The sequence below is a fragment of the Ascaphus truei genome, chromosome 4, assembly GCF_040206685.1.
Source record: "Ascaphus truei isolate aAscTru1 chromosome 4, aAscTru1.hap1, whole genome shotgun sequence".
Lineage (NCBI taxonomy): Eukaryota > Metazoa > Chordata > Amphibia > Anura > Ascaphidae > Ascaphus > Ascaphus truei.
The window spans coordinates 44,161,847-44,173,541 of record NC_134486.1 but is presented as its reverse complement, the minus strand read 5'-3'; the positions used below and the strand labels follow the sequence as shown (position 1 = coordinate 44,173,541).

General features: G+C 39.1%; 1 protein-coding gene across 3 annotated transcripts in view; it reads left to right on the top strand.

Annotated features, from left to right (window-relative positions):
* Positions 1 to 11,695, top strand: part of RPS6KC1 (ribosomal protein S6 kinase C1) — a 153,720-nt gene that overhangs the window by 117,984 nt on the left and 24,041 nt on the right. Inside the window, exon 14 of one of the 3 annotated variants that reach the window (XM_075595643.1) lies at positions 4,393 to 5,284. The exons of the other annotated variants lie outside the window; for them this stretch is intronic. Within the exon in view, the coding sequence (XP_075451758.1) occupies positions 4,393 to 4,511 (119 nt within the window). The 3' untranslated portion in view covers positions 4,512 to 5,284. Of the gene's footprint in view, positions 1 to 4,392; positions 5,285 to 11,695 lie in introns of those variants that run through there. 3 annotated transcript variants of the gene reach the window in all.

Sequence of the window (11,695 nt, the reverse complement as noted above, 5' to 3'; positions counted from 1 at the left end):
AAAAGAGGGAGCCAGCACACCAATCAAAAAGAAGATAAAGTTAATGCAAAAAGATCATTTAATGACTAAAAAAAGTAATTGGTACCATTACTTTTTTTTAGTCATTAAATGATTTTATTGCATTAACTTTGCCTTCTTTTTGATTGGTGTGCTTGGCTCCCTCTTTTGATTGGAATATACATATAATTTTTATTTTAATTTTTTTAGGGATCTGGCACCTTTTTTCTTACAAAAACATTATCGCCTAAAACTAAACGCTAAATAAGTAACTCCCCTTTTGCGCTCCCCCTTAAGGCAGGGGAGCGCAAACTTTTTCAGCTGCGCCCCCCTGCCTGCTCCACCTTGTTCTCGTGCTCCCCTCCCCCCACACAACTTGCTCAGTGGCATCAAATGACACAGCGGGGTCACGTCACGTCACCCCGTTACTATGGAGATGGACGTGTGATGGCAACTCGTCCCTGCAGCTCTTCAGAATCCGGGTAAGTTAGTTGCAGAGGCCTCACGCGATCCCCCGGCATGGGCACCGCTGTCTTAAGGCTTAAGGGCCTGTTGTAGTAGCTCCGAATTGTGATAAATCGCTTCTAAAGTACAAAGTACACTGTAGAAGCAATTTTGCATGTTTTGCTATTCTGTAAGCCATTTTTGCTGTGAAACAGGATTTTTTTGTTTTAAGAATTTTCATACTGGCAGTGCAAATCTGGGCGGAATGACCAAAATCGCATTTTTTGCAAACTTGTATTCTAGTATCTCTGAAAAGTGCAAAAGGCTAAATCGCTTAACAACTTTTTGCATTTTTTTCTCGCAGGCGAGATAGGAATTGTGTTTCAGAGGAGGGAGGAGGACTTCCTAACTTAATAGGATCTTCAGTTTTATCTATGTCCCCTCAAACCTCTCTCCAAATAAATTAGGGCGAGATGCTTGTGCTGAAAAATGAACATACCTGAGGTACCATAGGAGATATATGCTAATGTCTATACAAAGTATATTTCTAGACCAGTTTCTGAATGTCTCTCTGCTATATCATCCTGGATGGCCACCCGCCGACTGAAACTTAACATGGCAAAAACAGAGCTCCTTATACTTCCTCCCAAACCTGGCCCTACTACCTCCTTTCACATTACTGCTGGAAATACGATCATTCACCCAGTAGCCCAAGCACGCTGCCTAGGGGTCACACTCGATTCACCCCTCAAATTCACCCCATATCTAAAACCTGTCGCTTTTTCCTCCGCAATATAACAAAGATAAACCCTTTCCTCTGTAGCTCGACTGCTAAAACTCTGACTCAGGCTCTCATTCTCTCACGCCTCGATTACTGTAACCTCCTGCTGTCCGGCCTTCCTGCCTCTCACCTGTCTCCCCTACAATCTATCCTAAACGCTGCTGCCAGAATCGCTCTACTATTTCATCAGTGTCTCCTCTGCTGAAATCCCTCTCCTGGCTTCCTATCAAATCCCGCATCTCGCACTCAATTCTTCTCCTCACTTTTAAAGCTTTACACTCTTCTGCCCCTCCTTACATCTCAGCCCTAATTTCTCGCTATGCACCATCCCGACTCTTGCGTTCTGCTCAAGGACGTATTCTCTCTACCCCCTTTGTATATAAAGCCCTCTCCCGCCTTAAACCTTTCTCACTTTCTGCCCCACACCTCTGGAATGCCCTTCCCCTCAATACCCGACTAGCACCCTCTCTATCCACCTTTAAGACCCACCTTAAGACACATGTGCTTAAAGAAGCATACGAGTAACACCATGGCTAATACTATACACGATACATACAGTAAAGCTTGGCCCCCTGCAGACGCACTTACCTGAATGCCCTCCTACTGTCTCTGTACATTCTCCCCACCAATTAGATTGTAAGCTCCTCGGAGCAGGATTCCTCTTCTGAAATGTTACTTTTATGTCTGAAGCACTTATTCCCATGATCTGTTATTTGTATTATTTGTTAGTTATATGATTGTCATGTGTATTACTAATGTGAAGCGCTATGTGCACTAATGGCGCTATATAAATAAAGACATACATACATATTTAAATGAGTGACACCTAAAATATATCCTTAAGACAAATCAGTCTAAAGGCCCTTGTGATGAAGGGGGTACCAGTGTCAGAACGAAGCATATTAGAACACACAACCCTGCCATCCAGGGTTGTTATAAATGTGATCTGAAAAGTATTCATATCATCCAAATTGAAGAAAGAACACCATACAAAGGAACTTATTAACTGTAATACACCATTTTTGGTATATTTGATCACATGTTCCTGCAATAAACAATACTGTATGTGGGACCTACGATCAGACCACTGAAAACACGCTCTCTGGAACACTGGAAGAGTATCCTGGCCGGTTTCAAACAGCATGGACTCTCAAAACGATTTTTTTTTTTTTGTTTAGAAGATCACCGTAAAGAAACCCCAGGATTACAAATTAAAGGTATCGAATTTGTAATTACAGATATGAGAGGAGGTGATCGATTACTCCAAATACATAAAAGAGAGTCCTATTAGATACATGAACTGAGAACACTTCAACCACATGGACTCAATCTAGATATAGATTTGGCGTTCATTTTCTCTAAATATTCCACTTTGTATTCTGACATTTTTAATAACCACTTTTTATTATAAATTAGCCATTTGAGTACTTTTTTCGCAAATTTATTTAGTAATGGGATATATTAAAGCCATTTATATACTATGTACCCAAATACAGATGATATATATCTATATATTTGATATATGTGTAGATTTTGTTATATTTTATCATTTTAACATTTTACTATGCTTCATCACCTCAGGCATTACCGCTAATTTAATGATAGAGCAATTTTCTTGTTTCTCCCCATCACCCAAGTCTGGTTTCCTCCTCTACCCTGCCCTTCCCCCCTCCCTTTGCCTTTAATCATGTTGCCTATTTTTACTGTTTGTTTCAGTACAACATTATACGCATTCAGTGTCAGATTATAAAAAAGTTGCTGCGCTTAGGCACTTACATGGTGCAACTCATCCTCCAGAGATGCACTGTCCTGTTGCCTTGGCGGCAAGCGCCATTGGCGCATGCGGCCCTCAAATTTTGCTGCCCTTTACCTGGTGGCCTAGTGGGAAATCCGCCACTGTATGCATTTAAATGTCACTATTTTTTTATATATGCCAATAGTTAATTGACTTTACTGCATACACTTGATTCTTCACTTTACTCAATGTGTAATGCAGCATTCATCATTCATTTAACTTCCCCTGCATCACTAGAACTGCCGATAGTGGTCTGACATGGATTCCTGCAGACCCCTTCACGTCTCTCTCTGCTCCCAAGAGGTAGTTCCCCTCATGATCTGAGGCTTCAAGACACCAAAGGAATAAGATTTAACGATCAGTTAGCTCCAGCATGAGCAGCATGCTAACGCCAGTCCCATTTACCATCGGTTCCTGTACACCAGAGCCCATGAGTGTGGAGCTGCACAGAATTGTTCACATTGAACCACACAGAACTTTATTTACAGATAGGCATTATCTAACTACTTACATTGTGAGGGGTTTTATTCTTTTTTCCTATATGCTTGATTCAACTGTAATAGATGTACTGCACCATGAGGTGTCTCTCTGTTGCGCTTCTTTCTTAGATGCCTTACCTGTATATTGATGGGAGGAAAGGAAGTTGTTTCTCCTAAGAGGCTGCATGAGAACACTTTATACAGCACTTGACCTTTAGGGCATTGCTCCATCAGAACATTGGTTGCTATTTCTTTGCTTCATGCATTTGACATGGTGTAACATTTGAAATGTCTGGACTTTGTATTGTATAGGTTTCTGTTTTTTACACTATAATAACATTGTTACATGTCTCATATAGATAGTGTTTGCACTGTATATTCCCTTTCTGTGTTTGTGTTACCACTGAGAGTTCCTCAAGGTGTGTTGAGCGCAGTTCGTTATTGTTCCACATTTATATCGATATATCTATATATCTGCAAGTCTGCAACCCTGCCTTTCACCATTATCTCTTAGCATGCCAGCGATTCTGTGAAATGATAAAGAAAACAAGACTTGAAGATGAACATGAAGTGTAATGCAATATTTGTGAAACAAAATGTTCGGTTGCCCATGGGATGTCTGTCTGATTTTAACGATCGCATCAAATCCAACAAGCATCAGAGAGCTCTGAATGCAGCCAGCTCAAGCCAAACAGTTACGCATTTTTTTAAGAGTCAGGAAAAACCACAGCTTTAGGTCTTCAGACCACATCTCCGTTTACAAAAGCCATGTATAACAAAAAATACTGCTGTGCCCGCACGGAAACTGAAGCCATACTTAAACGTCCTACCTCCGATTGTAGAAAAAGAAGTTAAAGCTGATTTGTGTGAGTACAATTTTGTATCCTTATCCACAGACGCCTCCAATCATAAGGATGTCAAATTGATTCCTGTCTTGGTTAAATATTTTAAGCCGTGCGAAGACACTCGCAGCTCATGGGACTTGAAGACCTCCCAGGAGAAACCGCTAAATTAATGGCCAATCATTTACAAGAAGTTACTGATCGGAATAACATAACAGATAAAATTATTGCTTTTGGTTCAGATAACACAAATAGCATGATGGGCGGATCAAAGCAGGGAGGCCAAAACAATGTGTTGAAGCTATTGAAAGTAAGTATTGGCACTGATGTGATAGAAATAGATGGTGCTGCACACATAATTCACAATGCAGATCAAACAGCAGTTGATCAACTTCCTTATGACATGGAGGCAATGGTTGTGAAGATATACAAGTATTTTTATATTTATACTGTCCTAGTGGAGACACTGAAAGAATTGTGTCTATTTGCTGAGAGCACAAGCAAATACTCGAATACAGCAGTACGTGTTGGCTGGCACTATTACCAGCCACCAAAAGAATACTTGCCTTTATCCTGGTTTACAACATTTTTTTTCTCTCTGAAAACGCATGTCCAGCTGTTATTCGTACATCTTTTGAAGACCCTACAACTGAACTACAGTATGGTTACAGTTCTCACTCTATCAACTGAACATATTTAATGACATCCTATTCAAAATTGAAAGGCTGATATGAAAAATAAGCTGACAGAACGTAAAGAACACAACGTTTGTGGGCATGAAGGTGCCTGCGATGGTTGAAGCAACGGATACACCATCGGGATGTAACCCGGCTGTGAGACGCGGCTGATTGTGTGACTTCTAACCACGAGAACCGAGCCCCATTCCGGCAGACGCAAGACAGGAGGCTGCTACTTATGTCCATTGCGCAAGTCCTAGAGAATTGTTGTAAGTGACCTGATTTTAGCACGTTTAATAAAACCTTATACCATTTACACTATGGAGCCCGCGCTGTCCCTTTTTGTTTTTTAGAAGTATCAAGGAAGGTGGTTGATCCGGTGGATAGCTACTTGGGAGTTCCAGTGGTTCTATTTCCATTTTTTGAGGTTTTATCTACATTTTTATTTTTGGCTTTCCCTTGTTCCTTGTGTTTCTTCTTCCCTTTCCTGTCCCTTTTTCCTTGTCTTATATGTTGTTTGTTACATATTGTTTTCCAATTTGCACTCTTTCAAACAGTGTCTCTCAAGTCCTAATATTAGCAAGGATTGTATTTATTCTTTTACTACAAACTGGCTAATTTTATCATTCTTTATTATATTCTTATACAACTATTATTGACTAGGTTAATTTTATTGTTTTGTGTGTGTATATATATATACATATATATATATATATATATATATATATATATATATATATATATATATATATATATATAAAAAATAAAAAGATCACTTGTGAGCACATTTACATGGTTTGCAACCCTGCCTTTCACCATTATCACCTAGCATACAGTGCTTCCACTGCAGCAAGGAATTCTGGGAAATGACATGAAATGACATGCAAATGAGCACTCAGTGTCACCTTTTGCCTGAAAACCATTTTACATGGAACCCATATAAGCCATCTGCTGGTAATATTTGTAAAATGTGTGTTAGCACTGCAATAACAATATATTGGTATATAAAAAAAATATATATATACAATTTATATACCAATATATTGTTATTGCGATCTATAGTTTGAAAAGGAGCAGTGCTTACACACATTTTACAAATATTACCAGCAGATGGCAGTCTGCTACTGTTTTTTTTTTTTTAGTCGTTCATGTAGTGAGTGCTACTGTACATTCTGGTGGGCATTACAGCAAGTGTGAGTATAAAGGGTTCACTTTGAATTATTTGCAGACCAAAAATGTGCCCCACTCTAAAACTTTTGGGCCTCCATTGCACACTTTGCAAAGTGCTTGAAATCTGTACTATTCTCTGGTGCATTCGAATCGAAGTTAAACCCTGAAATATAGCCGCTCATGTAACCTAACTGTTTCCCCGGCACTTTAAAGTCCTGCCTGAGTCTTACTTTGATAAATATCCAAACCAAATCATTCCTGTCCACCCAACCCACGGGGAAACGAGAACTTATAAATCATTCAATGTCCATAAAATCAGTGACACAGCCTGAAAGAAAGACTTTGTATTTTTGCCAGCGACAATTGCTGTTCATTTTAAATCCGAAATGCACAAACAGGCGAATTATGATCTGACATTGCTTTTGTTGCAGTCAAACCGGTGACAACCTCTCTGTTTTCTAAATAAATGAAGAGCATGTAAGCAGCTGATGTTTTAGAGAGAAGTAAAGTTTGTCACAAGGTTATGATGCAAATGATTCACTTCTGTTCAAACAACCCTTTGCTCCCTCTATCCCCTGGGACATCTTATCACACATTTGTCTTCAAAACATCATCCACCTGCCCTGCACTTTCTAATGTCTGCAATATATCTTTTATCTCTTGGTAACATGCCTTGGTATTCATGAAAAAAAAAAAAAAAAGTTTCCAGTAACCAATTCACTTTCAACAGACAGTTGAGCAAGTTCCATACAAGCAGGGGGTCCTTAACCTGTTATATAAATAAGTAAAACACATACAGACCTGCAAGTCAACATGTTTAGAAGCAATAAAGGGAGCACAGCAGACGGGTTCAGTTTTGAAATGCAAACGATTTGGCTTCAGTTGCTTAAATGTAGCTCTTCCAAATGTGGAATGCTAGATATAGGAAAATGGTTTTAAACTAAAGTTGAAGTAATTGCTTTTAAATATAACACTGTATATATTCACAATTTACTTAAGTTTTTTTTTACACAAATGTTTCTTTCTCACGACCCAAACCAGAAATGTCTGTGTTTGGTTGTGTGTATAGATGGTCCAGGCAGGAATATGGTGCTCAAAGAGTATGAAAAACATATATATTCTCTTAGCATTAAGACAAAAATAGGAGGTATCCCATCAGATGATCATAAAGTATGAAATGACATCATTTTTTGTAAAACCCTTCCGTCTCTCCCCCCTTTGAATCGCAAACACATTCAGACTGATTGCTGCGCTTCTGCATAAGGGAGTCTTTGTAAAAATATTTCAGTGATCCCTTGTTTTAATATATCTCATATTCATACTAGTACAGTATCACTGAGTGTTTCTGTAAGAAATGGACTAAGATAGTTACGCTCAAGATTTTAACCTCTTTGCTGCAATAGGTTCCAGGAACACATAACTTGGATCAGGGGTTCTGAACTCCAGTCCTCAAGACCCCCAACAAGTCAGGTTTTCAGGATATCCCATGTAAAGCACAGGTGGTGCAGTATTCTATTGAGCCACCTGTGCTGAAGCAGAGATATCCTTAAAATCTGACCTGTTGGAGGGTCTTGAGGATGGAGTTGAGGATTCCTGACTTAGATGATTGTGAGGCATCATTAGTCCAACAAAAGTAGAGAAACATACATAGCTCATATACTTGAATTCAGTGTCCCTAAAGAAATGCAAAACATGAATTCTTCACAAGATTCAGACTGGAGGTGTCTCTGTCTGTCTGTCTGTCTGTCTGTCTGTCTGTCTGTCTGTCTGTCTGTCTGTCTGTCTGTCTGTCTGTCTGTCTAAGACATGCAAATGAGGACACCGTAATATTTTCATTTGCTATATGCTTCACGGTGGAGGGTTTTTTTTGTCACTGTTTTTTACCCACCATAACTTAATTAATGATATATATATATATGTATATATATATAATACACTGTGTATATGTATGTATATATGTGTGTGTATACCCAATGACACCATACAAAGATTACGTTTTATTATCACTAATTTTACAGAAATTTGTTTGCAAAAAAATAAAATAAAAAAGATGTCACAACTGCATGTTTATGACAAAATACCAGTTTATTATGAATCTCAGATTAATAGACCTACACCTTTTTGTGCTCTCGCATTAAAATAATAAATTGGGAAACGACTTTCTTCACAAACCTAATATCTTTTAACATCCACTTCATAAGATTTATCCACAAACTGAAGTGCTAATTACATTGAATTGGGGAAATTGGGGAATAACAGGCACATGGTTTTAAGGTAAATCTGGGCTGGTGGAGGCTCTGATTGCAGTGGGCTGTCTGTTTACAGAAAGAGGAGCCAAGTTAGAAAAGCAATTGTAGAAATCTTCTGAAGCCAGAGGCTTTACTGTTGTAGTGTATTTGAAGCAGTAAATATATGGTCTTGTATCCAATTTCTGAGTAATGGTCACCCAGGCTAGGTTTTACATCTCTCACGTCTGTACATTTTCTCCGTGAACAATTAACCCATTACACTCTGGCTGCACCTGTGTTTTGTTTTCCTTTAAGCTGCATAGCCTGTATACCCAGGAGTTTCTTCTCTCCACCGCCCTGAAGGTGATGAGAAGAAAAGTTATTTTACTTACATTGGAACTTTGTATTTGAGATAAAAAAAATTTAGCAATTATATTTTAATTTTCATACATTTAAATGCTTATTTCAAGTATCCTAAAGTTGGCCAACAATTCCATATAGACGTTATCACAGTTAATTGTATTTAGCACTTAAGCGTACTGTCAGGAAGGCCCCACACGTAGGAATTTGGCACCCCTGTAATGATGGGTTATTCCTGTACCGTATTGTTGGAAGTTTAGAATCCTTAGGTAATTGAACAACCCGGGTTACTAATAAGCTTCTTACACATGGATATCAAATGTAAACATATTTTGGTACACATAAATTAAATGTTTTTTTTTTTTTTTTGCCAGACAAAATATATTGCTTCTCTTTTTGCATTTAATCATTATTCTGCGGGTGGGTGTCCATCATGATTTTTGCTACAGTATATCGTGTTTTGAGACCAGTTGCCTGGAGGTGCATAACTAAGGCTACGCTTATAGTGCAGACGGTGACGTCAGACTGCGGTCGCTGGAAAAATCAAATTGAGATTACTTCCAGCGATCGCGACCAAGCCGTCGCATCGCGCTTTCTAGAAGCGCTCGCGACGGCGACAATGAACTTGTTTTGACGTTGTGTCACTGTCGCCGTACAAGCGCAGCCTAATGTTGTAAATAAAATCCTTTCAAACTATTAACGCAATGGGAGAGTAGTTGAACATAGTGTCCTGGCTTTAAGTTATCTTCGTTTTGGGTATGTAAGTATTGATCCTTTCTCTTGTTGACACAACAATCTCTGAAAGGAAGCTCGCTTTGCTATTATGCCCTCATAAGGAAGAACATGCCACACTGGTTCCTTCCACACATGTATTTCCTTAGGTGTACAGCGAACGTCGTCCTTCCAAAGAGGATGTTGTGGGTAAAATGATACAACACGTTGATAATTACTTCAGACTGAAGCTTCCTATTTTTCCAACCTTCATTTTGCATATTGACGTTTAGTCACGATATGAGGTGTGTGTTTACAAAAATAATACCTTTGTTAATTAGACTTTTTTTTAACCTCTGTATTGCCAAATGGACCTTCTCTATACACAATCTCCACATTTCATACATTGCAGCAGTCAACTGCAGTTTGATGAGCCATTTAATCTGCAATCCCTTCTGACATCTAAACCAGGGGCACTCAACTCCTGTCCTCAAGCTCCCCCCAACAGGTCAGGTTTTCAGGATATCCCAGCTTTAGCGTAACTGGTGCAATGAGTCCCTGCTTCAGCACAGGTGGCTCAATCAGAGGCTCAGTTGACTGTGCTAAAGCTAAAGCTGGGATATCCTGAACACCTAACCTGTTGGGAGGGGGTTGGGGGGGACCTGAGGACTGCCGTTGAGCACCACCATCTAACATTGTAACCACAGTCCCCCACGTATGTGTGAATACATACAGTATATAAAATATATAAAAATGTTCATTATTTTGTTCTCTGAAGCTGGAGGCTGAGGTGAAATGTGAGCAAGTATTTCAGGATCGGGTAGCAGATTCCGAACACGGCTTGTACAGCATGGGTGTTCCTAAACGTTTGGGATTGACACAAGAGTATACTAAATATAAAAGAAATCAAATTATTTAATCGGGTCTGAGGTTTTACAAAATAGAAAAAAGGCAAAATAGGTGGTTCTTATCGGGTGTCGGTTTCTATGTATCAGTGAAGTATGGAGGCAATTAATTTTTTAAAGAATTTAAACGGTCAAACAAAAGTAAAGGCGCCCTACAATCTGTAAACATTTTAAGCCTCCAACAACAATAGGTAGTTGCTCTATAAGTTAATGTTTTAGGAGACCTGTCTTTTACAATTTTAAGAGATGTCACGTTGTGCTGATTCGGTGATAGAACCGTGAAGTGAATCATCGGAATTCTCCTTGAGATGACATCACTTTTAATAGTAAGAGACAGGCCTCCCAACAACAATTAATATATAAGAAAGCCAGGTCATTAACACCTTTAAGGCTGTAGTGGCAAATAATGTAACAAAGACATAATCTGTGATATTTGATTTAAGAGGCAGAGAGAGAGAGAGAGAGAGAGAGAGAGAAAGAAAGAGAGAGAGAGAGAAATATGTATGTGTATTCATTTAGTAGACCTTTAACAAGCCTCCTCATATTGTATGTGTAGATTAAAGTTTTTAGTTGGGTTGCTGAGCCATGATCTGCAAATGTTTTTTTACTGTATCATCACATTACAATATGTAAACATATTCTGTTAAAATTGGCCACTATAGTGCTACCTTCTTGGCCACTTATGGTAAAACATGGCAGCATACACAACAACTGTTCTGTTGTAATTTACATTGTAATGAGGTTTGTGCAGTGAGAAGAGGCGGCGTTCTAAACAGGAACCAGCTGCTTAAATGTATATCTAGAAATATATATAATAATAATTGTTTGTTCTTGTATAGCGCTGCTAGTTTTACATAGCGCTTTGCAGATACATTTTGCCGACACAGTTCCTGCCCCGTGGGGCTTGCAATCTATATTTTTTTTTGGTGCCTGAGGCACAGGGAGATAAAGTGACTTGCCCAAAGTCACAAGCAGCAGACACCAGAAATTGAACCAGGTTCCCCTGCTTCAAACTAGTGCCAGTCAGTGTCTTTACTCACTGAGCCGATCCTTCTCCTGAATTTGGCATAGCTGCACTTAGTGAAAAATGGACCTGAGTCTTACTGTGTATTGTTTCATGAGATACACTGGTCCCATTTTTCCTTGCGTATGCAGTTTCCATTATTGAAGTGAAACTTCTTTAGTGGCACCTCATTCGAACTGGGGCAAAAATGGATTGTGGAGACAGAAATGAAACGGATGTGACGTCAGTGCTGGCAGTTGAGGCCGGGCTGTGTTCTGGCTCAGCCCGACCCCAACACTGACA